At 36.4% G+C, this 27,943-nt stretch overlaps 1 protein-coding gene across 3 annotated transcripts; it reads right to left on the bottom strand.

The window, feature by feature from the left end:
* Positions 1–554: 554 nt before the first annotated feature.
* Positions 555–27,374, bottom strand: LOC131304661 (putative protease Do-like 14). Of its 3 annotated transcripts, none has more exons than XM_058331995.1 (11): positions 27,247–27,374; positions 26,785–26,900; positions 26,564–26,635; positions 26,278–26,416; positions 25,872–26,185; positions 25,537–25,597; positions 24,777–24,896; positions 24,446–24,563; positions 18,348–18,440; positions 1,240–1,364; positions 555–847 (listed from the first exon to the last, which is right to left on the bottom strand). In XM_058331995.1, the coding sequence occupies exons 7-11, from the start codon at positions 24,893–24,895 to the stop codon at positions 787–789; spliced, it is 516 nt and encodes a 171-aa protein (XP_058187978.1). In that variant the 5' UTR covers position 24,896; positions 25,537–25,597; positions 25,872–26,185; positions 26,278–26,416; positions 26,564–26,635; positions 26,785–26,900; positions 27,247–27,374; the 3' UTR covers positions 555–786. The 3 variants fall into 3 exon arrangements, with proteins under 3 accessions (XP_058187978.1, XP_058187979.1, XP_058187980.1); XM_058331996.1 differs by having other exon boundaries at positions 27,132–27,267; XM_058331997.1 differs by lacking the exons at positions 26,564–26,635; positions 26,785–26,900 and having other exon boundaries at positions 27,247–27,340.
* Positions 27,375–27,943: the final 569 nt, after the last annotated feature.

Below are 27,943 nucleotides of genomic sequence, written 5' to 3'. Positions count from 1 at the left end.
TCGAGGGCGTGACACTATAGGTGCTCGATCCAATCATCTAACTTTTCATTCAGGTTTACGATTCTAAAATCTAAATGAAAAGATAGATGATTGAATCAAACATTTATAAGTATTGAATTGAACTGATTTTTTGTGGGAGCTTTTGAAAAAATGTTTTAAATTTAATGAATAACTTGGATCGTTTGTGTGGAACCTATAATTGGCTCCACATAATGATCTGTGCACGATCTATGTGTGACAGATCTGTGTCAATAGCACAACTGATATATAAAATATCCATCGTTGTTTCATTGGAATCAATAGACTGTAGATGACAATACAAGCACTGCCAGATGAATAACATCACAACCCCGTACGTTTTGGAATTTTGAATTTTGGATTTTAATTATTATTTTATTTCTTTCTAATCATTACTCTTATTTTTTCTATCTCTCCCCGTTTATTACCCCTATTTGCAATCATTGCTCTATTTCTCTCTACACTCATTACCTACAAATCCAAATTCAAAATCTCAAAACGAACGGAGTGAGTCTAAAATAATGGGGGGAAAAAGATAAGATGGAGAAAATAAATACCACATCATAAATATCTCTCAACTTAAGCAGAAAAGTTCAATTCTTCGGACCTCTAGCAAAATCTTCCAAAAAATAAATACTTAGTACTACGTAAACTTCAAAACGTCGCTTCCAACAGTTGCAAGGATCTACATTCATACATTTCCAGTTCCAACAAAACACCACTGCACAAAGAACACATTCCTGGTGTCGAAATCACTAACGTCGGATATCACACGTCACTGAATGGAGGACGTCGGATCTCACACATCTCTGAATGGAGGACTGGCCATCTGAGAAGACAAGTCACAGTACAAAATCAAAGGAATGGAAGCAAAAACCTCCGACTCCAACCAAAAGCACCACCTCATGGAAGAGAAAAGTGATACTAAAATCTTACAATTCTGAATAAATCTGACTCATCTAATCTAACAGCTTAAAATCCCCCACTTAGACTTCATATTTAAGCCGACGTATATAAATTTCATTCAAAACCCCTCCGTGTTTTTCAAATAAGGGAGAATAATTTCACATGTTAAATATTTTGAGGGATATTTGCATCAATTAAAACTGGGAGGACATCGTAACCCACACTAAAATACAGGGAGATGGATGCAACTTACGCTTGATGCCAACTACAGGGAGTACATGTAGACAAGACCAAAAATGTGTGCAAAATGTTTACCTATTTACTTTATCTGGGCTAGTTTCATAAACGAACACCTTCAGATTCAAAAGAGAAGCACTTGATTCTCTTATTACAACCACCTTCACAGACTTCCCAACCTTTTTCCACATAACATTATATAGCTGATACCAATATACAACACAAAAGATTAAAGCAACAACAGGAGAATAGCGAAGTGGTAAATGAGAGATTGGGGGGAAATAAATTAAAGAAAAATTACGAGGTTCATTGTAAAAAAGCAAATTAGTTATTTGGAATCACTAGGCGACAGCAGGGTCACTCAAGCACTTCATGGGTCCCCTAATTAACTACATTGGCAAGTTATTACCAGACCAAGCACTTCATATAGGAAGCTTTTAGCACTCAACTATTCAAAGGAAGGTCATAGGAAATTTGTCATCTACTTTTATCTGAAATACATCAGAAGTGTGACCATGCATACCAAATGTGTAATTGAGATTTATGCTACAAGGAAATGGACGAAATCCCCTGATTGTGATCAACACTCAACAGTCAAAAATTTCCCTTAGTTGTTATTCTGCTGAGAAGAGAAAGGCATGCTACACCAGCCTGGACGGATTTTACCTCTCAATAACCACTTTGGGTAAGTTGGATTGGGGTAACCTGGGGGGCCACTCTTGATGTCCAAGATCACAAGGAAGTGGAGGACAAGGAACCAAGCACCCTAGGGAGCAGAGAGTGAGGCAGACCCAGGCCGGGAAGCGAGAGGAGAGAGCTCTTTTTCAGAAATGTGCAATAATAGTTTAATTAGTCCAAAATTCTGATGTGAATAGGTGGTCTTTGTAATCTCTTAATACTCTTAAGAGTGGATGAGGCAAGGTCCAGCTGGTTGGGAACATAAAGTGACATCATCTTTGTCACGCAGGATTGTTCACGATATCTCTCTTTGAAGATTATGTATAACAATCTTTTGAGTTCTAGTTTTCTTATTTCAGTGAGGGTTTCTATCCGATGTAACTATGTTAACAGCTGATAAATGAAATTGTGAGTTAAGGCTGTGACCTTGTGTTATGGAGGTAGAGGTACCGCCCTTCCCCATCCTCACCCCTCCACGTTCTCCATCACCCGTGAGTGTGATCAGAGGCGGAGCAGAATTCTAATGCAGTGGGGATGAAAATCTAATTAAATTCAACAACCAGCAAAACACTTATATACTAATTTACTACTATCAATTTTGATGTTCAATTGACTCTTAACAGATTTTCATTCTTTGAAAATGATTGAGAACAAGACACGTAAGCAATTAGGGCACATACATAACCAATTAGTGGGGAAAATTTGAAAGATTTAACGAACGGAGAAGTTGCCAGGCTCATATGCTGGTTTTGGAGGTTACAATTAACTGATTTGGGAAAAGTTTTAACAGTCATTAATAAATATTAAGCACATAATCGTCGGGATAACACGTATATGCTAGTAGCTGATGGTAATGATAATGATAATGTTAACAATAAAGAGGACAAAGATAGTAAAGTTGATATTTAATACTCTAAACTAGAAAAGAATCATAAGAGCAAATGTAGCACCGACACTTCGCCGGAAGCAAAGTGTCGATGTCGGACACATGTCAGACACGCTTCGGACACATGGCCTACACTTAATCTCAAGTTTCCTACTTTTTTTCAATATTTGAGGGTTGGACACTCTCTGACACTCTAAGGACACGCACATAACACTTTAGGGACACTTCAAGGACACTTTTTGGAAGTCCTTTAACAGTCCTATGGGTGTCCTTGGAGTGTCGGAGAGTGTCCAACTCCTAAATATTGGGAAAAAAATCAAGACACTATGAGATTAGGTGTCGGACAAGGTACATTGCTTTTGGCGAATTGTCGATGCTATGTAGAATACACACACACACAACTGAATATATATATAAAGTTTCAATGAGGACCTCTTAAAATGCGGACCCTCTTTCCCGATTGAATTTTGATGATCCGAGCCGCTCAATGTGTTCAGAACGTGATTTTAAAAGTACCGCGAGAAATCGGCAAAAAAAATGACCGAGAAGGGCTTGATTTGAACAGTTTTTTATTAAACAGTTCAATAAAAAACTGTTTGGATGAAGCCCTTCCCGGTTATTTTTTTTACTGATTTCTCGCGGGTACACTTAAAAGCACGTTCTTATCACATTGAGCGGCTTGGATCATCGAAATTCAATCAGGAAATGTGAGAAATGAGGACCCCCTCATAGGTAGGGGTATAATCGAGCCGAGCCGAACCGAGCTTCGGCAAGCTCAAGCTCGGCTTGTTTATTAGACGAGTCAAAAACTCAATCTTGAGCTCGGCTCGAGACAAGCCCTTAACGAGTCGAGTTTATTCATTTAATAAACGAGCCTCTTTAATCAAGTCGAGTCTCCCTTAACGAGTCGAGCTTTTGTCCAATGAGTTGAGCTCCACTTACTCGAGCTCGGCTCGTTTAGTAAACGAGCCGATCCTTAACGTATCGAACTCGCGAGCTGCTCGGTTCGTTTACAACACTACTCATAGGAAACATACTATATATATATATATATATATATATATATATATATCTATATATATATATATATATATATATATATATATATATATATATATATATATATATATATATATATATATATATATATATATATATTAATCCATCTCCCATGAGGACCACCTCATTTTAATAAAATGCGGACCTCCCTTTCCCGATCGAATTTCGATGATTCGAGCCACTCAATTTGTTCAGAACGTGATTTTAAGGGTACCCGCAAGAAATCAGCAAAAAAAAAGACCGGGAATTGCTTCATCTGAGCAGTTTTTGTTTATTTTTTATCGAACGGTTCAAACAAAAACTGCTCTGATCAATACCTTTCCGGTCATTTTTTTTGCTGATTTCTTGCGAATACCCTTAAAATCACGTTCTGAACACATTGAGCTGCTCGGATCATCGAAATTCGATCGGGAAATGGGAGAAATGAGGTGGTCCGCATTTTAGTTCTAAAATGCGGACCTAAAATGTGGACCACCTCATTTGAAATTGACTGTGTGTGTGTGTCTGTCTACATACATATATATAAATCGGCAAAAAAAATGACCGGGAAGGGATTGATCCGAGCAATTTTTGTTTGAACCGTTCCATAAAAAATAAACAAAAATTACTCGGATGAAGCCATTCTCGGTCTTTTTTTTTACTGATTTTTTGCGGATACCCTTAAAATCACGTTCTGAACAAATTGAGTGGCTCGGATCATCGAAATTCGATCGGGAAAGGGAGGTCCGCATTTTATTAAAATAAGGTGGTCCTCATAAGAGTGGGATTATATATATATATGAGTTAGGTTCCGGTGAGGGATCCCTCATTTTATTAAAATGCGGGACTCCCCTTCCCGATGGAATTTCGATGATCCGAGCCGCTCAAAGTGATCAGAACGTGATTTTAAGGGTCCCCGTAAGAAATCAGCAAAAAAAATGACTGGGAAGGGCTTCATCCGAGCAGTTTTCATTGAACGGTTCAAAACAAACTACTCGGATGACGCCCTTCCCGGTCATTTTTTTTGCTGATTTCTCGCGAGGACCCTTAAAATTACGTTCTGCACACATTGAACGGTTCGGATTTTTAAAATTTGATCGAAAAATGAAAGTCCCTCATTTTAACAAAATGAGGGATCCCTCACTTGAAAATTCCTCTATATTTTCTTAGTTTCTTTTATTTGTGTACTACTTTAGTACATTTTATGTTGTACGCTTGTACATGATCCAGCATTATCTGGAATTATCCCTGTGAATACACTGTCTGTATTTTCTTCTTCTGTTTCTTCTATTCTTCTACTGTATCTGTGCTGTGCTTCCGCCCCCCCTTTTGGTATCAAAGCCACGTTGAGGTTCTTGGTAGTCTAATTACACTTTCTGTTTCTATTTATGATCTTGGTTTTAGAGTTTTGGACTAGTCGTCTGGTTTGTAATATTATGAGTTTGGGCACCCAGTAAAGCCACCCATCGTCTAGACACCGTTTCACTTAAGCCGCCTCGGGTAGGTTTCCCAGTAATTCCCGTTGGTAAGTCCCAGGGTAGGGCAGTTGAGGGTTTGGATTAGACCGAAATGGCATGTGTGTATGTGACGGTATGAGCTAGGTCGGAATCGGGTATGTGTGAATAGGGGTATGTTCCAAAACATAAACAATTACAAATTAGAATACTAGTTTGGAATTTTGAAGTTAAAGAATCATGAATAGATTATTTAGGTGTAATTCCTCAGCCAGTTCTTCCTCTATAGCTTCGTCTTCTGATAACATAGATACAGTATATGAGAACGAAACACTTAGAAATACATAATCAAATTCCATTAATCATAGTATAAGCAGTGTAAGTCTTTTAAGCAATCCTTTTGATAAATTAAGAAAAGATTACAAATCAAAAGAAAACAAAGTTAACTGTACTAAGTTCAGAGAAAAGTATGACAAAGAAAAAAGGAAAAAGATAAAACTTCGTTGGGAAAAGTTTGTTACTAATACTAAAAGTCAAATCCCATTTTTTGAATACTTAGAAAAACATTATAGAAAAATAAATACTATTACAAAAGTAAGATGGAAAAAATCAGATAATACTATTACTAATGCTAGTCATCCCCCTTTAGATACTATAATCATAGATCACAAAGGCTCTACTGTTACAGCCTCTCCTTTTAAAATACCTAGCAAACCTGAATTTAGTCAAATTATTGAACAAAACAATTATACTAACCAATGTCTCAGTACTATTAATAAACAATTAGATAAAATAGAAATAAAAATGGATGAACTATCGGTTAAAACCACTCCTTCAACCAGCAAATCTGTTATAGAAAAAGCTTTAATCAGACTCCCAGAAAATAGGACAAAAATCCATACAACAAACCAACAAATTAACAAGATTGAAGAATTATTGACCAAATTAGCCATTAAAGCAGAACCATCGTAAGTTACAACCATTACCAAAAACCCTATTCTTAGTCAACAATCACAGTCCTCTTCCGACAGTGACATTTCCCAAATCCAACAACAATTCTCCGCTCAAAAAATAAATAAATTAGTTACACCTACATTTAACCCAACAAGTCTAACAAAAAATTGGTATTCTCACCCCACCCCACCTGATTTACAATATGAAGAAATAACCAATCAGTTCTCAGTTTCTTCCAGTAAGCTTTATGAATGGAACATAGATGGATTAAGTGAAAATCAAATTTTAGAAAAACTAAATCATATGTCAATGGTAGCAAATAGTTATCTCAGTAACCTTGATCATGGTCAACCACAAATAGTAGAACTATTAACTTCTGGTTTTACTGGAATGCTAAAAGCATGGTGGGATAAATATCTCACCCATGAGTCAAGACAAGAAATAATACATGCCACCCAAATAGGTGAAGATGGTCTCCCAATTTTTGATAATGAAATAGGATTATAAGTGCCAGACGGAATTAACACATTAATTTACACTATAATTAAACATTTTGTTGGTCAACCAAGTAACATCACCTCTAGAATCCATGACCAGCTAAGTAATCTGTATTGTCCAACATTAAGTGACTTTAGATGGTACAAAGATGTTTTTATGTCTAGAGTAATGCTTAGAGACGATTGTACAAAGTCATTTTGGAAAGAAAAATTCATTAATGGACTTCCCAATTTATTTGCTCACAAAATTAGAGATGTATTAAGTCAACCTACTGGAATAATAGAATATGATAAACTCACTTATGGTGACATAGTAAGTATTATCCAAAAAGAAGGATTAAGAATGTGTATTGATATGAAAATTAGTAAACAAGCACAAAAACATAAGAATAAAGCTAAATATGAATTAGAAAATTTCTGCCAACAGTATGGTCTACCCTCTGTAGCTCATTCTAGAAGTAAAAAAAAATCAACTAGAGAAATACAAAAATACTCTAGAAATAAAACCCAGTCTTCAAAAGACATATATTATGAAAGACCCAAAAGTCACCAACCAAAGAACAGAAAGAAAACTACCACGAATGACAAAAGTCAAATTACGTGTTACAACTGTGGAAAAAAGGGTCATTATAAAACCGAATGCAAGGTCAAAGAGAAAATTAATCAACTTAATATCCCAGAATCGGATAAAAAGCACATTTTGGAAATTTTTAGATTAGCAAATACTAATGAGTCAGAAGATAACTTAGAAGAATTATCCGAATCATCTGAATATCATTCCTTAGATGATAGCTCTAGTGATAACCCAATTCAAATAGGATGTACCAATAACTGTTGTAATAAAGTCATAAACACACTCAACCGAGAACTACCCGAAGAAGAATTATTAATCGACTTAATCAGTAAAATAGATGATTTTGAATTAAAAAGACAATATATTGACAAACTTAAAAAAGTAATGATTCAGCAGAACAAAAAACAACCACAGTATACCAAACCGGTAATAAATCTCAATGCAACAATTGAAAGATTTAACAAAACCCATAAAGAGGTCACTATCCAAGATCTAACACATCAAATAAATCTTATTAAAACAGATATAGCTAATTTAAAAGAGACAAGTCAAAAATTAGAATTAAGAGTTCAATCAAAGAAATCAAAGTCTCTCAAAAGTAAAAGTAATTCAACCACTCCTACTGACCAAGATTTATCTGAATCATCATCTAGTAATTCTAGATCTAATCATAGTAAAAACACAGAATACTTCATGAAAAAATTAAACAATGAAGAAAATGAAGACACCAGAATAAAAATCATAAGTAGCATAAATATCCAAAAATGGTATGCAAAAGTTAAATTAGTAATAAATAATTTTGTTATAGAAGTAACAGCCCTAATTGACACAGGAGCAGATCTCAATTGCATTCAAGAAAATTTAATACCTATTAAGTATTATCAGTCAACAGTAGAAACGCTGAGTTCAGCAAACGACAGTGCTATGAAAATAGCATATAAATTACCAAGAGTAATTGTTCAACAAAATGAAACAAATTTCATTACCTCATTTGTCTTAGTCAAAAATTTATCTGACAAAGTTATTCTAGGAATACCTTTCATTTGCTTGCTTTACCCATTTACAGTTTCTAGTAACAAAATTACTACCAATTCAAATAAGCAAAATGTACAATTTGAGTTTCTTACTAAACCAAAACAAAATGAATTATAAGAACTCAAGGCTTATTCGATTTATCCCACTAACGATTTCTTGAATTATGATACAGATGACTCAGAAAGGAATTGTTTTCGGAGCAACCACACTACCAGTCATCCCTGAGGGAACTAGTATTAAATTCAGAAAGCTTAGTCATTTAGAAAGTATTGACGAAACCCAACAATGTCTCCTGGATGCTCTCTGGAACTTGTGTGGGGATTATCGTTATAATAGTCATTACATCAATACTTTAAATAGTTTAAATTATTACTTTTGTGAGCAAAATAAAATTAGAGAAAATAATGATAAGTCTTTTATTTCAGTAATCACCGAATTACAGTATTCAACTACTAAACTTTCAAACGTCTCACAAGAAAATATTCAGCTCAAAGCTAAAAATTATATTTTACAGCATGAAGTAAAAAATATTCAAAAACAGTTTTCCCTGCATATGCATCGAGGGAGCAGTGAGGTTGTAGAAAGACACATTTGCAACAGTAAACATCATCTACAGGTACCGCATGTGGCAAACAGTCATCTACCAATTCTATTACAAAATATTTCAACTAACCTCCTATCTCCCAAAAGTCAATTGTTTTTTCCCAAAAATTTCCCTATAGATTTAATCCACCATATTCAACATCTGGGAAGACAGGATGGTTACCATTTTCAATAATTTCTATTCCACACTCTCACTAATTTATCTACAAAATCAATTTCTGGTTTACAAACCACTTGGGAAACTCTTTACAGAGAAGACCAAGACCGAGTTAATTGTTCCAAAACCAATCACCTTTGCAAAGAAATACCTTTAGAACGAATTGATTGCCCTTGCCAATTAATATTTAGTATCCCAAAAGCCTGCATTGACATGCAGTACTTTAAAAATATTAATGTTACTTATAAAAGTAAAATTATTGAAATTACTCCCATGACTCTTTTAGATCATGGATTTCTTAGACAAATGATTTTTACTGATCCAGAGCAAACTGACCAAGTCACCAGAAAGTTGGCAGTTTGTATCAACAATCTCTTTGTCAAATATGGAGATTTACGCTGCCAAGTGCTAGTCAAAAGCAAAATGCCCGAATGGACACATACTGGGAACATAATACCAGCCCAGCATATTATGTATCTCTTTGCCAACTGGCCATTCAGCAGAATTCATCTCCCAATCCAACTTATTGAAGATGAAGTCCCCTGGCCTTGTTCACAGTCATTCAGAAGCCAAATCCGGCACCATAGAGCCTGGTCAATCGCCTGCAAACTCGGAGACATTGATCACTTTGATCAGTACCTAGAAGATACTTACAAGTTAATTAGTGAAGATTCCATTCAGAAGATCAGATCTACTGAACCTATTAAAGAAGTTCCATTTATCTTCCATACCCACTTTGGAGGATTAGTAGCCAAATACCAGAGTCAGCAAATCAGTAACACTTCATCACCAACATCCGAATTCACTACCAATTAAGACGATGGTCATGATTACTGGGATAATTTGACATCAGAAGAAATGCACAATTTAGATAATCTGATGGAATTCTAGTCACCAACTCAGCTAGCAGAGTAATCAACCAAAAGAATCCTTTGGTGATAACTTTTACTGGCCAAGCACGAGGAAATCATCCAGCTTTTGAAAATATCCAAAAGTAGAAGTCATCATCAGTCACCAAAAGCAAAAGTCATCATCACAGTTACTATTCACTCAGCTTTTATTGTTCATTCAACAAAGGTAAAAGCAAGAATCATCATCAGTCATTCAGAAGACCAACAACATCTCCCAATAGTAACTTTATTACTTTCCACCGAAAGTAGTCACATAGTTACAGTAATGTAAACAGTTTCTGGTTCCTTATTCTATAAAAGGAACCACAGACTTCAGTAGTATGGACGCAAAAACGTAGGCTAAAACTAAGAACAAATTTGTTTTCTTCAGTTTCAACTCTCTTCTCCCCCTTCTCTCTAGATTTTCAGGTTTTAGAAGGAACTGAGCCTCATCCTTCTCCAGTAAGTTTATTTTCTTAGTTTCTTTTATTTGTGTACTACTTTAGTACATTTTATGTTGTACGCTTGTACATGATCCAGCATTATCTGGAATTATCCCTGTGAATACACTGTCTGTATTTTCTTCTTCTGTTTCTTCTATTCTTCTACTGTATCTGTGCTGTGCTTCCGCCCCCCCTTTTGGTTTTAGAAGGAACTGAGCCTCATCCTTCTCCAGTAAGTTTATTTTCTTAGTTTATTTTATTTGTGTACTACTTTAAGTCAAACAAACAGTACCACAAGCATACCTAGGCATAGCACATCCAGTATTCCTAGTCAATGAACAAAAAAGAGAAAAATTTCGCAACAAATACAGTAAAAAAGAACGTACAAATATTCGTAGTCAATGGAAAGAATTTATGAATGATACTAGAAGTCAAATTAAATTTTTTGATTACTTAAAAAATTATTATGAAAAAAATATTAGCACTACTACCACAGTCACTATATTAAAAACCAAAAGATCAAAGTACAATGATACTTCTCTGTCCGTTCTTTCCCAGGAAGGCATCCCAGTCCAAAATCTACAAAAAGAAGTAAAGAAAGTCAAAAGTGAAATCATTTCACTAAAGAAAACTCCACCAAATTACCATAACCCACCGACTACTCCAATCACCATCCATAAATGGTACATTCAACCCAAAATAGTAATTCAAAATTATACTGTAGAAATCCCAGCACTAGTAGATTCAGGAGCAGATTTAAACTGTATTAAAGAAGAATTAATATCAGTCAAATATTATCATAAAACTACTGAACAATTAAGCTCAGCTAATGGCAGTCAAATGCAAATTGAGTACAAGTTACCCAAAGTACACATTTGCCAGAATAATGTTTGCTTCAAAACATCCTTCTTATTAGTCAAGAATCTTACAGAAAATATAATTTTAGGAACCCCTTTTCTTACGTTACCATACCCATTCACAATAAGTAACTCTGGTATCACTACCCAGCCCTATAATAAACAGGTATTCTTCCCTTTCTTAGAAAGACAGCAACAAAGACAATTAAAACAATTAGATATTAAAAATAGCCAATTAAAACAACTACAACAAGAAGTCAAATAACAAAGAATCGAGCAACAATTAAAGGATCCAATAGTTATCCAAAGTATCTCTACTTTCAGAGAAAAATTAGAAATAGAAGTATGCTCTAACCTCCCCAGTACTTTTTGGTATAGGAAAAAGCATATAGTCACTCTTCCATACATTAAAACCTTTAGTGAAAAACAGATACCCACTAAAGCTAGACCAATTCAAATGAATTCAGAATTAATGAAAATTTGCAAACAAGAAATCTACAATCTTTTAGAAAATAACATTATTAAGAAGAGATAAATCCCCCGGTCCTGTTCAGCTTTTTATGTAAACAAGAACGCTGAAATTAAAAGAGGCGTACCAAGATTAGTCATTAATTACAAAGTCCTCCGGAGCTTTCCAGTCAACATTATGGCAACACCAGTTAGAGCTATTCAGTCACAACCAAGTCCTCCGGAGCTTTCCACTGTCAGACTCGGAAGTCCCTCACCAAGTGTGATTGGAACATCCAAATCCAAAACCAGTAAATCTAAGAGCACCAAATTACTTGAATTAGCACAGAAGCTTATTGCTCAGGCCAGTCAAGCTTCAGACTCTTCATCTGAGGAATCAGTCAGCAGTAAAAATCCATATGACTCACTATTCTAGGATGCTCAGGACCCATTTGCCTGATTATCAAAAGTCACGAAGAAAACAATCATTCAGCTTTTGGCAAAATTCCAAAAGAAAAAGTAAAAGTCATCATTCAACCACTTTTACTATTCAAAAGTCATCAGGTTACTATTCAGAAGTCATCATCAACTTTCCAACCGAAAGTGGTCATATGGTCACAATACCAGACCAGCAGCATCTCCCAACAGTAACTTTATTACTTTCCACCAAAAGCAGTCACATGGTTACAGTAAACCCAGTCACATGGTTACAGTAATGTAAACAGTTTTTGGTTCCTTATTCTATAAAAGGAACCACAGACTTCAGGAAAACGCAGGCAAAAACTGTTTACATTACTGTAACCATGTGACTGCTTTCGGTGGAAAGTAATAAAGTTACTGTTGGGAGATGCTGCCGGTCTGGTATTGTGACCATATGACCACTTTCGGTTGGAAAGTTGATGATGACTTCTGAATAGTAACCTGATGACTTTTGAATAGTAAAAGTGGTTGAATGATGACTTTTACTTTTTCTTTTGGAATTTTGCCAAAAGCTGAATGATTGTTTTCTTCGTGACTTTTGATAATCAGGCAAATGGGTCCTGAGCATCCTGGAATAGTGAGTCATATGGATTTTTACTGCTGACTGATTCCTCAGATGAAGAGTCTGAAGCTTGACTAGCCTGAGCAATAAGCTTCTGTGCTAATTCAAGTAATTTGGTGCTCTTAGATTTACTGGTTTTGGATTTGGATGTTCCAATCACACTTGGTGAGGGACTTCCGAGTCTGACAGTGGAAAGCTCCGGAGGACTTGGTTGTGACTGAATAGCTCTAACTGGTGTTGCCATAATGTTGACTGGAAATTCTTGTTTAACTTGGTCAATTACTCTCTGATGTTTGTAAGTATCCCGCCATTTGACAAGCATTTGACGGGTGAGTATATCTGACTGGATGTGGTATCTCCACTTGAAAATCCAAGGGATCTTGTACTTGGCCATAAACAGCAGAAATGTTGGTATTTTGCTAGTATGTTGATCTGTGGGATACACGGTTTTGAAATAGTTGACTTGTTCTGATAAATCAAGAGGTAATAATTCTGGGGTGGCTCCATGCTGTGACCACCATCTGAGAAACCAAGATGGTATTTGTGACTTGAATTTGTGGTCAAAGGATAAGAACCATGAGTGACTGAAAGTTTCATTTTCATAGTAAAGAACTTTGGAGAATGCATCAATATAATCGTAGTAACTATATGGTACTGGATGATTTGGGAGTTCTTGGAGTTGGGATGGGTGTCCCCATTCTTTTATGCTGACTATGTTGTGAATATAAAATGAGTGGTAAATAGTGACATTTGGGTTATTCCTATCTGGGATTGGTTTGATTACTATTGACTGGTGGTGGAGTAGAATATCTTTGTAGAAAGCCAGAGTTTTTTTGTGGGTGTGAGGGGATGAAATGCCAATCAGGGGGAAAATAGGCTTTTGCAAGCTGAATGGGGTCAGTGATGGAGGCATGGACTAGTTCAATATGGAATAGATTAGAAAACTGGGGTTTTAATATGTATTCTGTTCTCCTGGCTAGGTAAGGGAATTTGGGTTGACTTGGTTGAATTTGGGAGGCAAATGGGCCAATGCTGATTTATAATTGGTGACTTGGTTGAGTGGCTGGTATCGATTGGTACATGCTGGTGGAAGGGCAAGTTGCTTCTTCCTGTCTGCCATACCTGCTAATAATATTGTTAGAAACAATTGCTAAATCCTCACTGCTCCCTTGATGCAAATGAGACAGATTGAACCTAATGTATCTGCTAAATCCTCACTGCTCCCTCAATGCAAATAAGACAAACGGTTATTGTTTACTGAGAAGGAATTCTCTAGTAAGAAAATCTGGAATTGAATTTTGACTTCCTTTAATATATGTGATATCAAAATCAAAGATACTTAGAATAGCTTGCCATCTGGCAAAGATTTGTTTACTAGCTATGTTTTGAACATCTTGTTCTAAAACATATTTTGAACTTTTGCAATCAACTCTGATTAAAAACTTTTGGTTTAATATGTCATTTTGAAATTTTGAAACACATAAAACTATTGCTAAAATTTCTTTTTTAATAGTACTGTAATTTACTTGGGTTTTATTCCATAATCCAGAATGAAAACGAACAAGTTGTTCTGGTGAAGAAGAATCTATCTGTTGTAGAAGGATTTCTCCATAACCTGCATCAGAAGCGTCAGTCTGAATGATTTTGAAACTATGATTAGTAGGAATACCAAGGCAAGGTAGAAATTTAATATATTTTTTGACTTGTTGGACGATTGAAGTATGATTATTTGTCCAAGGAGGAGGGTTGTCTTTTAATCTCTCAAATAAAGGTTGACAAATTGTTCTAAGGTTTTTGTAGAATTCTGCTACATAATTTAGTGATCCTAAAAATCTCTGAAGCTGATTCTTATCAGTAATTATATCTGGAAATTTATCTGCGAATTGAAGAGCCCCACTAATCGGGGTGATGGTTGACTGATAAATATCACATCCTAAGAATTTGATTTTAGTTTGGAATAATTTAATTTTTGGGGCAGAAATAACTAATCCATTTTTCTTAATTATTTCTAGAAATGACTTTAAATGTTTCCAGTGTTCTAAAGACTTAGAAAATACTAGTACGTCATCAATGTAAACTATAATAAAATGGCTAAATGGGTTAAATATTTCATTCATTATGTTCTGGAATTCACTTGGGGCATTTTTTAATCCAAAGGGCATGACATTCCATTCATAATGCCCAAATGGTGTGACAAAAGCTGTTTTGTATGTGTCATTAGGATGTAACTGAATTTGCCAAAATCCGCTTTTTAAATCAAATTTGGAGAATATGATTGCTGCATTAATTCTGTTGATTAAATCTTTTTTATTAGGGATTGGGTATCTAATCCATTCTAGTACATCATTTAATGGTTTGTAATTAATGACTAATCTTGGTACGCCTCTTTTAATTTCAGCGTTCTTGTTTACATAAAAAGCTGAACGGGACCAGGGGGATTTACTCTTCTTAATAATGTTATTTTCTAAAAGATTGTAGATTTTTTGTTTGCAAATTTCCATTAATTCTGAATTCATTTGAATTGGTCTAGCTTTAGTGGGTATCTGTTTTTCACTAAAGGTTTTAATGTATGGAAGAGTGACTATATGCTTTTTCCTATACCAAAAAGTACTGGAAAGGTTAGAGCATACTTCTATTTCTAATTTTTCTCTGAAAGTAGAGATATTTTGGATAACTATTGGATCCTTTAATTGTTACTCGATTCTTTATTGTTTGACTTCTTGTTGTAGTTGTTTTAATTTGCTATTTTTAATATCTAATTGTTTTAATTGTCTTTGTTGCTGTCTTTCTAAGAAAGGGAAGAATACCTGTTTATTATAGGGCTGGGTAGTGATACCAAAGTTACTTATTGTGAATGGGTATGGTAACGTAAGAAAAGGGGTTCCTAAAATTATATTTTCTGTAAGATTCTTGACTAATAAGAAGGATGTTTTGAAGCAAACATTATTCTGGCAAATGTGTACTTTGGGTAACTTGTACTCAATTTGCATTTAACTGCCATTAGCTGAGCTTAATTGTTTAGTAGTTTTATGATAATATTTGACTGGTATTAATTCTTCTTTAATATAGTTTAAATCTGCTCCTGAATCTACTAGTGCTGGGATTTCTACAGTATAATTTTGAATTACTATTTTGGGTTGAATGTACCATTTATGGATGGTGATTGGAGTAGTCGGTAGGTTATGGTCATTTGGTGGAGTTTTCTTTAGTGAAATGATTTCACTTTTGACTTTCTTTACTTCTTTTTGTAGATTTTGGACTGGAATGCTTTCCTGGGAAAGAACGGACAGAGAAGTATCATTGTGCTTTGATCTTTTGGTTTTTAATATAGTGACTGTGGTAGTAGTGCTAATATTTTTTTCATAATAATTTTTTAAGTAATCAAAAAATTTAATTTGACTTCTAGTATCATTCATAAATTCTTTCCATTGACTACGAATATTTGTACGTTCTTTTTTACTGTATTTGTTGCGAAATTTTTCTCTTTTTTGTTCATTTTTTGGTGACTTGTAAATTTGTAATCCTTATGTAATTTTGTAAGATTAATAGAAAAAGGTTTATGTAAGACTCTAACAGAATTATCAATTGGGTTTGACTGTGGAATATTTGATTCAAAATCGGATTGTGTAGGGGATCCTTGAGGAGTATCCTCATCATCTAATTTTGACTGTGTTGAGTAACACGGTTTACTAATTTGGGAACTAGAATCTATTCCTCTAAGAGTGACTCTTGGGTGTAATAATTCTGAATCTTGCCTAGGAACACTAGATGTGCTATGCCTAGGTATGCTTGTGGTACTGTTTGTTTGACTTAATTCTCTAATTCGGAGGGGATTAAGTCTTTGTTGGTCGAAGCTGATTCTAACTGTACCATCCAAATATTGTTGAATATAATCAAGGTTAACTGTGTCATTTTGTATTACTTGTGGAAAACTTTCATTTTCAGTAATCCAACTCGTGGGTAGTTGGACATCATTCCAAGAAATTGTTTTGGGAACTTGTATGTTGGCTTCTGAACTACTTTGAATTAAGACAGTTTTATCTTTTAGGCTTTTGACTAAGGCATGGATGTTTAAATTGGTTTTCATACATTTATAATATAGTCTGTATATTAATGCAACTGAATGACTTCCTTCTAGCATATTGGTGATTGCACCAGAAGTTTGAATGTTCAAAGTTAATGATTTTAGTAAGTTTTTGTCTCTTAAGCTTAAAGGTAAGTCTGGGTAACAATTAAAGTAAATTGGTCCATTATATAAGCTTGACTCCATTAATCCTAACAGACTGTCACTAAAATTGGTAAATCTACTATCCCTTAATGACAGTAATATTGCAGAATTTAATCCAGTCCTAATGAGGGGTTTGACTGCTACTTGTACTAATCCTACGTGGATGTAATTGTAACCTCGTTCTAGGTGTCTTTTGATTGACTCCTTACTAAGTAGAGTACATTTTTCTTGCTTTTTTGTAAGAGCATAAACTTGCTCTGTAGTTTTTACAACTTGATCAGTTTTAAAAGTATCATTTAAAAAACTAGTTTTGTATATTTTTTTAATGGAAATCTTAGGTATATTCCAATATCCTAATTCACTATCTAAATTCTAATATTCATATTCTTCTTCGTGTACTGTATCCGGGATTTCTGACAACGAAGCCATAAAGGAAGAACTGGCTGAGGAATTACACCTAAATAATCTATTCATGATTCTTTAACTTCAAAATTCCAAACTAGTATTCTAATTTGTAATTGTTTATGTTTTGGAACATACCCCTATTCACACATACCCGATTCCGACCTAGCTCATACCGTCACATACACACATGCCATTTCGATCTAATCCAAACCCTCAACTGCCCTACCCTGGGACTTACCAACGGGAATTACTGGGAAACCTACCCGAGGCGGCTTAAGTGAAACAGTGTCTAGACGATGGGTGGCTTTACTGGGTGCCCAAACTCATAATATTACAAACCAGACGACTAGTCCAAAACTCTAAAACCAAGATCATAAACAGAAACAGAAAGTGTAATTAGACTACCAAGAACCTCAACGTGGCTTTGATACCAAAAGGGGGGGGCGGAAGCACAGCACAGATACAGTAGAAGAACAGAAGAAGAAAATACAGACAGTGTATTCACAGGGATAATTCCAGATAATGCTGGATCATGTATATATATATATATATATATATATATAGGAAATTGAATTCTACACTCCCATTTTTGACATCTACACTCTTTTTTTTGGATTTTAGTGTTGAAAGTGTAATTTTTTTGCTAGAAGACAAAAAAGAGTGTAGATGTCAAAAAAGGGAGGGTAGAATTCAATTTCCTATAAACATATATATGTATATAAACAAGTATATATATACATATGTATATACCGACGTGTCCTCCCAACGTGTCGTGTCCCTCATTTTTTGAAAATTTGCATGTCGGCGTGTCTATCTCGTGTCCCGTGTCCGTGTCCGTGCTACATAGAGATCAATGAAAGCTTGAGAAAAAGGAAAAGAAAACACAGAAACAGATTATCTTCAATCCCTTTGTTCTCCATGGAGGCATTTCTATACATTGAGCTATTTAAGTAATACAATATTGCCTCCCTCTAAACAACAATGGGAAAAGCATGTACCTCCAAAAAACCTCGAACAAACTTTTTTCCGCGTTCAACAATAACATCACCCGGGAGTATTCCAGCTTGTTTAGCAGGGGATCCTTTTATAACCTGGTTGACAGCTTTGAGGATTAGGTAGTGCAATATGCAACCAGGAGGAATACCTCAATTAACAAGTACATTACATGCATCCATCACGGCGTACATACTAGATACTTGGCAATTTATGGTCATTTTAAAAATACTCCCTCCGTCCAATACTGCTGGTCCTTTATACCATTTTGGGATGTTTCAAAATGTATGTTTCTTTTCAAAACTAAAAGCATAAAAGTTCGTAATTTTAAAAAACAAGTGAGAAATAACCAGGCAATGTTGGAAAGAACACCTGGATCCCAGGAGGTCAATTCCATGTTCCCTTAAAACATTGGATTCCCAATAAGCAAAATATAGACATTGGGAGTACTAACTTTGACATTTATCATATCTATTAACAATCAAACACTTCAAAACCATGAATGACATACAAAATCTCATTGAGCACAAAGACAACAAAGCAAGCAATCAGCTAGGAATTACAAGGGAAAATACCAAAATTGGAACAAATAAATACTCCCTCCGTCCCAATTTAAGTGTCCTCTACGGGAAATCGTGCTAATAAAGAAGTCAAAATTTTGGCTCTAAACTTCCAAAATTAACCTTAAAACTGTCAAGTTGATTATATGTATTGAAATCACTTATATCTTTCAATACAAATCTCAAAAAATATGTAATATGGATCTTATTTGATAGACCTCAATTAGTTTTATTATACAAAGTTTTCAAAATCATGAAAAATATTATCAATTGAAGATATTATCAATCTAAAAATGACACGAATATAAAAAGCTGTCAAATCAATTATGAAGGAAATGGTACTTTTTAGGGGTAAAATTGGAAGTTTGGCATATTTTGATGGTTATTTTTAGAAAGTGGACACTTATTTTGGGACATCCCAAAATAGAAACGTAGACACTTAAATTGGGACAGAGGGAGTACTTGCTAGTTGCTCCTTTTCACTTCATGCTTAGCATTCTGCTAGAGAGGTACAAAGTGTTGAACAACATATCTAAAGTTTTTCAATGTTACAAGTCATCCCTTGTCTGAATCTAAGGATATTGGTGTATCTTGGAAGGATAAAGTCTCTCCTCCTGGGGATTGCTGTGAGCGAATGAATCTTCAATTCTTTCCTCCAGATGTTGAGGGGATAGAACTAGGGTTTCACCCCCTAGGGCAGTGGAGTTGCTTTGTTATGAGAAATGGAAGGACTGCATTGTTGGCCACTTTGTCGATAAAAAGCTTCCCTTTCCTATGGCTAGATAGATTGCATTCAAAGTTGGGGGGAGGTTTGGGTTGGAGGAGCTTTCTAATGACAAGGGTTTCTTCTTTCAGTTTGGGGTTGAGGATACTTGTAGAAAGATAGTGGAATCTGGGACATGGCATTTTGGTGGAAGATTAATGGTGTTGCAGGAATGGGATTCAGATTTAGATTTTGAGAAGGAGAGCTTGGTTAAGATTCCAATTTTGGATTCAAATTTATAATGTGCCTTTCATTGGACTTTGAACTGCTCCAGGGCTGAGCTACATTGCTAGTTCAGTTGGGAAACCATTATATGCAGATGACGTGACTGAATCTTCTAAAAGGATTAGTTATGCTTAGGTCTATGTTGAAGTGAAGTTAACTCTACTTTACCTCATTCCGTGGAGCTGCTGACTGCAACTGGTAAGTCAAGTAAGCTAGATATTAAGTACCGTTGGAGACCAGTGAAGTGTTTCTCTTGTGGGGTGTTTGGCCATTCTGAATGTAATCAGAAGACTGAGGGTGAAGCTGCTGTGACTGTTGCTACTCAGGGACAAAATATTCCTAAAGCTAAAGTGTGGGGGGTGAAGAGTGTGAGGCAGCAAGGGTGTGTTGATGGGCGGGGGCTATCATTCTGAATTCCCCTCCCTTGGTAGCTAAGGATGACCTGTCATGCAATAACAAGTTTGCTACCTTGCAGGATGCTGAGGATGCTATTCCGAACTCTGGCGATCTTGATGATGTTGGTGATGTGGCTCTAAGTGGCAGTGGAATTAGTAGTCAGAAGGTTCATCAAGTTGCTGTTTGTTCATCTCCTGTGGAGAAGGCTACTCTTGTTGTTACTGGTGGCAGTGATATTGGTACTACCTCATGTGCAGTTAAGGAAGCACCTGTTGCAGAGAATATATTATGAATACAATTTCCTCCTAATGATTGAGGCGTTGGTATGACTGACGCTGATCTGTATATCAGGCTTTAATATATGAATGAAGATGGTTCAAGAAGTCTGGAGGTAGAGTGAAGACTCCTAAGGCAGGGGAGAGAGGTAGGAAGCCTAAGAAGAAATGATAAAGTTTGCCTCATGGAATATTAGGGGTCTTAATAACAAACACCACCACACGCCCCCCCCCCCCCCCCCCCCCGAAGGCAGGGGAGAGAGGTAGGAAGTCTAAGAAGAAATGATAAAGTGTGCCTCATGGAATATTAGGGGGGCTTAATCACCCCCCCCCCCCCCCCCCCCCCCCCCAAGCAAGTGGAAATCAGAAAATTTACTGCTAGCAGTAATTTGAAACAAAAGTGAGGACTGAGAATTTATCGACTGTTATGAAGAATTGCCTCACTTATGATCGGGATTTTGTTCATAATACTGGTACTTGGACTGTTTGCTAGAACAATTGTATCCTGGTGTAAGTTGGGGCCTTCAGTCAGAATTCCTTTTTCCTCTGAGCAGATGGTGGTTGAGTAAGTTGAACAGGATCTGAAGTCTTTTGTTGTTTCTATTGTGTATGGTTTTTAACCAAGTAGTTTCTAGAAGACAGCTCTGGGAGGAGTTAAGGAGGATGGCTGGATCTGTGAGTAATCTACCATGGATTTTGATTGGGGATTTTTATACTGATAGAAGACATAATGAGAGATCAGATCCTAGTAATTTTCACTCTAGTGCTACAGATGATTTTAATAAAAGCCTGGACGATATAGATATGGAGGATTTAAACTCTAAGGGCTGGAGGTCTACCTGGCCTAATAAAAGTGATGGTCAAGGTAATGTAAGCAGCAGGCTGGATAGAGGCCTAGTTAATTCTGTTTGGCAGGATAAATCTCTGAGTCTGGCCCCAGGGGTAGGAAACCTAGCAAATTCTTCAACTTTTGGACTAACCATGCTAGGTTCTCTTCCATTCTTAATCAGTCTTTGAGTGTACCAGTAATTGATGCTTTTTTTCTATGTTGATTTTGTATAAAAAGCTTAAGAAGGTTGAAGCCAGATTTGAAGAGTCTTCTAAATGCTGAATTATACAGTGATATCAAGTAAAGAGTTATGGCTGCTAAGGAGGATTTAGATAGAATTCAAGTGCAATTTGCTATGCTCCTTGGGGATGTTGGCCTCCTTCCGAAAGAGTGTCCTCGCTCAGATATGCAGACCTTAGTGCAGCTGAAGAGGCTTTATTTACACAAAAGTCCAGAGTAAATTTTTCCATAAGAAAGTTGGTAGTCATCTAATGAGGAATAAAATCTTGTCCATTTTGTGATGAGTCGGGTGCCAGACTTGAGGATCCTAGAGAGGTGAAGAATGAAATCCTGAGATTCTATACTAAGATGTTAGGTTCCAAATTTAAATATAAAAGGAGTTCCTTAATACAGTGCCTATTGAGTATCATGCTGCCTTAACCTCCCCTGTTTCTGAGGATGAGATTAAGATGGCTATGTTTGCTATTAATGGGGACAAATCTCCTTTTTTCAGAATAACTGGGGGGGTTGTTTGCCCTGATGTGGTGAAAGCTGTTCTTTCCTTCTTTGAAAATGGCCAAATGCTGAGTAATGCTAGAGCCCTAACGCTAATCCTCAAGACTTGCCGCCCTCAAACTATGAAAGAGTATAGGCTAATAACCTGCTGTAATGTCATTTACAAATGTATTACTAAGGTTCTAGCTTCCAGGCTTCAACAAATTTTGCCTTGGGTAGTCAGCAAATTTCAGGCAGCTTTTGTAAAAGGCAGGTCAATAGCAGACAACATATTGCTTATGCAAGAACTGGTCAGAAATGATCACAAGGATTGTGCTCCAGTGAAGTGTGCTATTAAGATTGATTTGATGAAGGCCTATCACTTGGTGGATTGGGACTCTCTTTGATGTAATGGTGGCCATGGATTTCCCTACGAAGTTCATATTTTGTATCAAACAATGCATCACTTCAGCCATGTATTCAGTTTTTGTCAAAGGAGAACTAGAGGGTTTTTCCAAAGGGGAGAAGGGTTTGCGACAAGGTGACCCTATTTCCCCATACCTCTTCTTATTGGTGATGGAATGGTTCTATTCTATCTATCCTAAAAAAGAAGATGGCAGAGGGTCAATTTACCCTCTATCCTAAGTGCAGCAATCTATCCATCTCCTGCTTAGCATTTGAAGATGATCTATTTCTTTTGGATGGAGCAGATTGTTCCTTTATAGAAGTCATGAAGGCAGTTTTGGATGAACGCCAGACATTTTTCTCTAGTGTTGAGGCTTCTGTTAAGGAGGAAATCCTAGGGTTGCTTCCTATTCCAGAGGGATCATTGCCAGTCAGGTATCTCGGTGTCCCTTTGATATCTACTAGATTAAAGTATGAAGATTGAATAAAATTAAAGGAAAAAAAACTCAGCAATGTATTGCTAGTTGGTCTAACAGACTTCTATCGTTTGGGGGAAGAGCTCTGTCAATACAGTCAGTTCTATTCAGCATGCAACCCTACTGGTGCTCTCTTTTTATTCTGCCTCAAAGAATAGTGAAGGAAGTTGAGGCTACGCTTAGGGCCTTCCTTTGGTCAGGAGTGAGCCTTAACAAAACTGGTGCCAAAACTAAATGTTGATTGGGAGGCTGTCTGCACTCCTAAATGTGAAGGAGGGCTTGGTCTGAAATCTCTTAGCTTATGGAACAAAACTACTATGTTGAGACACTTTTGAGCCATACGTACAAAGGCAGATACCTTGTGGGTAATTGGGTGCATAGCTACATCATTAAAGATCAAAACTTCTGGCATATGAAACTCCCTACTGACTCCTCTTGGACAATTCGAAAGCTCCTGAAACTAAGAGAGCAGGGGCAGGGATTTGTTAAGCGTATCATTGGGAGAATGGACAGAATACCAGTCTTTGGCTAGACAACTGGCATCCAATGCGGCCTCTCTACAAGACTTATGTGGATGCTGTTGTTCTTAATTTGGGAAGGTCCTTAACTCATGAGGTCGGTTCAATCCTTTCTAATGGTACTCGGAATTGGCCTAGACCAAGAAATAGGTTTATCCAACAAATTTAAGCTGGCACTCCTAGTGATTTTCTCCCAAGGGAAGATATGGAAGATGAAGTGGTTCGGTCTCTCTCTCCCAATGGGCAGTTTTCCACCAAATCAACATGGGAAGCTTTGACGCAGTCCACCCTGAATGTGTTCTCTGCTCTGAACAACCAGAAACCTAACAACATCTGCTCTTTGAATGTGGATTTTCCAAACAGATTTGGAATGCTCTATTGGGTAAATTTCAGATTCCAAGAGGGGCAAGACAATGGGATTTGGAGCTGAATTGGGCAATTGACCATTGTAAAAGGAAATCTTTCCAGATGATGTTATTCAACCTGTCCCTAGCTGCTGCTTTGTATTTTATTTGGATTGTAGAATTTTTGGGGCCAATTCCAACTAGGCCAGTGTGGTTCTTGCTACTGTGGCGGAAAATGTGCGTCACAGAGTTAGTTCTTGGCTGTGTTGTCCATGGAACCTCCCTCTTACATTCTTGAGGATCTAAATCTCTCCTGTAGTTGTGTCCCCCTTTTGGGGATTGTTCTTGTTGTATTGCGTCGTTTTGGGGGCTTCCCTATTTTAAATCTGTTTTGGTTGGTAAAAATGCTCCATTTACCAGGGGGAAAAATCAAAAGTTGATATGGCCCACGAAAATGGATTTTGCAGCTACTCTGACAGACTGACACCAGTTATGTCAATATTCAGATGCACAGTAAAATTTCTTGTATTTTTCTTAATGTCATTGAACAACTAAAAACTAGAATTTGCTCCAAAACAAGGCGTACAAGAGAACATACCTCTTCGACAAGTACACCTTTAGAGATGTTGAACTTTGAGATAACTTTTTCCAACTTGCCTAAGCGTGCCGTATAAAGATTAGCCAATTCCATGCCAAGCCAAGGTCGATGGCATTGCCTATGCCATGATACCAACCATTAGACCCTCAAAGACATCATAACGCTCTCATTTATTAGGCAGCAAGTTCATATAAAATCCAGAAAACTTCTAGACTACAATTTCTCTGTTTTTGGAGAGAACAGGGGAGGGAGAGTGCATATAATTGAGAAACTCTTGCAACATATAATAAGCAAAGTACTGATGTGGAAGCAATGTTGAATTGAAACATACCGATTTTTCTTAAATTGCTTCAAGCATTTGGAAACTATGTTGATTGGCATAAAAGGGGTGCAGTCCTCATCATAAAAATTGACTCCAATGACGATTGATAAGGGGTCCCCCAATACCATTCTAGCACAAAATAACCATTAGTTGAAATTTCACTCAAAATACGTACTCACTCTGTCCAATATCGATGGTCCTATATTCCATTTTGGGATGTCCCAAGATCTATGCTTATTTCGAAAGGTCGGAAAAAGCATCCAAGTTTTGAAATTACAATTATAAATGGTAATGCACACATTTCAAAGTGGGGAAATATGAGCAATATTGAGAACCAAGCTGCAAAATTGAATTAGAGTGCACATCAATACGGGACGGAGGGAGTATAATCGACTCAAATAAAACCAAGAGCACTGCGAGAGATTGCACTGTATGATCTACATTCCATCGCATAGATCTTTCCTAAATGTAGACCATGAAATTATATAACTAGGTGGACAAATCCAGCCCGAATCCTAACGGGGGCTTAATTAAAATACCAAATGTGCCCATAACTCTGTGGAACTCTTACCAACTCGCTCCAACAGGGGCAAGAAGGAGTGGGGCAGGTTTTTCTCCACTCCACCTCTACCCCTAAATGCAGAGCACGCCAAGAAAAATTAAAAGACAAAAATCCACATCATCATTCGACACTAATCCAAAATTGAACATTTCGACATGGATAGAAGAGGGGCAAGAAGGAGTGGGGTAGAGAGAGTAAAATTGTTACTTCTTCTATAATGCAATTCGCCCTGAAAAGCTCTTTACAGTCAAACCTGCAATAATCAATACTACACAGCAAGAAAAGAGGGCAAGTGAGGGTAATCATCAAGGCAATTAAAAGCATCATGATCATAAGAAAATCATCTGTGTTCAAAAAAATCATAAGAAAATCATGCAATATAGACATAACGGACACCGTATAAAATTCCAGCAAAGTTAATAAGAGCTTTGTCCAACTCTATGTTCTGATTTTGGCAAACTGTAAATGCACAAAGATACGTCTTACATTCGCTCAATTGAGTAAGAAAACTGTAACATGTAAGTTGGGTTTACATTCTGTACCTGAATTTGCCAAGAGCAGCCGTTAGCACATGGGTTCCACCAAAGGAGCGGGCAAGGGCAACAACCATATCTCCAGGACAGATTTTAAACGAGTCCGAGGGACGATGAAGCTGAAACGATTTGGAAGCCACCTCATTGTCTCTAGGGCAAAGGATCTTGCTGGGATCTATAGAGATAGAATCATCTAAAGATCTAGGACAGGCAGTAGGTAAGGCTACATCAGATGTGATATCGATGGTAGCAATGTTGAAATGAAAATCATAAGCAGACACATGACCCAAACAACGTTTACCGCCCCATAGGTACACAAAAACCTGCAAAAGTAGAGAGCCAATGCTTTGAGTTCATTGAAAAGCATTAAGCGGCATCATACTGTACCCAACACTTCTATAACAGGAATAACAACCTCAAGGCCATCTTCTAAAGCATTTGGTTCGGTTGATGACCTAAGGAGAGTAGTACTAGTTAAAATGGTACCAGTGTGCGTCCATTAACATCTTCACATCCTATAATGGTCCCAGAACCCGCACGCACCATCTTCCCACCTGGACGTCAACATAATCATAAGTACCTATCTATACATGCCTTTGTGTGTATTTCATAACATGCGAGGAAAACTCGTATGCAATGCATGACGCATACAACACGAATAGAACAATGAATCATAACGTAATAATCTGGTATATACCTACCTACTGTTGATACAAGACTGACAACGGCAGCAGCCGCTTCCAAAACAGCTCCTTTCATTTCGATAGGAATATCTACGTCCATGTTAGCATACACACAAGCATCAAGCTTCTCGCCAAAAGTATTCCAAGCGCAGTCGCGTATTCATCTCTTTACAAGGAAATCAAAAACCAATACAAGTTTAAAGGAAAACAAATCTTAAGCAACCAATTTTTTTACCTACCCTGAGATTGTGGCAGTCTTGCTCTTGCTTTCATTGGGTCATAATGGGAAATGAATTCTCGACGATTCGGACCAAAGATCCTCGCCCTTTTGGGTTCGGGTGCCAACATATTTAATCTGGAATATTTACAGAAAAATCAATCAAGGAAAAAAAAGCAAAAAAAAAACAAGCTACCTCACAGCTAAACAGATAACTATACACCTTCCAAACCGTCGAGCAAGCTCAGTTTTGAGAGTTTAGATTCGATGCAACATATTTAAGTAATTTGAACTTTATTCAAACCAAAACAATCTGGAATTTTTACAGAACAATCAATCACGGAAAAGAAAGCAAAAGAAACAAGCTACCTCAGCAGCTAAACAAAAACAACTACAGCTTCCAAACCGTCGAGCAAGCTTGAGGGTTTAGAGTTTTTGAAACTCAAAAAACAGACGGGATTGGATGCAACCCAGAAAAACATACCTCAGAAACCCCTCTTTCTGCAGATGGGTCTTTCAAAGATTCGGATTTCTCCGGTGGCTGAGTAGATTGGTGGTGACCGAACGGTTAATAGTGTGTGAGTTAGCCGCGAGAAAAACACTGTTTCTTTTCTAGACTAGAGTATATATTTTACGTTTATATATACTGTTTATACTGTGTGACAGTGTGAGTTAGCCGCAAGAAAAGCCACTAAATTTTAGTTTTCATAAAAACCAAAAACAAAAAAACATAAGGCTTTGTTTGTTTTGAGTGAGCGAGGTATTTTTGGGTAATGCAGGGAGACAGAGAGAAATGGAGAAATTAGAGAAAAAAAACTATTAGGTTCATATACGAATAGTGAGTGGTTGGTTCTAAAGACTCGATTCTGTTCAAAAATAAATAAAGTATAAAAAAAATGTTTTCAATTAATAACTTCTTTATTTTTTCGACATGTGATAAAAAGAAAGTAAAAAATATTGTACCAAATTTACAAAAATTCAAAAAGGCAAAAATCAGGAAACATAATATTTCTTTTCTGAATGTCTGTTTTTAGTGATCTTATTTTTGAAGCAGTTGATACTATTATATTATATTTGATTTGCAAACATTAGATAAATAATAATTTTACTGTTAATATTTGTTCTCAGTGACCTTTTTTTAGAAGTAGTTGATATTATTATATTTGATTTTTAAATTTTTT

This window comes from Rhododendron vialii, chromosome 10a (assembly GCF_030253575.1).
Source record: "Rhododendron vialii isolate Sample 1 chromosome 10a, ASM3025357v1".
Lineage (NCBI taxonomy): Eukaryota > Viridiplantae > Streptophyta > Magnoliopsida > Ericales > Ericaceae > Rhododendron > Rhododendron vialii.
This window is presented reverse-complemented; position numbering and strand designations above follow the sequence as displayed.

What these genes read in the sequence shown, in the direction of transcription:
- LOC131304661 (XM_058331995.1), bottom strand. Translation starts at nt 24,895, where the DNA reads ATGGTATTGGGGGACCCCTTATCAATCGTCATTGGAGTCAATTTTTAT. An exon ending in AAGCAATTTAAGAAAAATCG is followed by an intron (nt 24,564 to 24,776) that starts GTATGTTTCAAT and finishes ATCATGGCATAG; the next exon opens with GCAATGCCATCGACCTTGGC. An exon ending in AGCCCAGATAAAGTAAATAG is followed by an intron (nt 848 to 1,239) that starts GTAAACATTTTG and finishes TTGTCTTCTCAG; the next exon opens with ATGGCCAGTCCTCCATTCAG.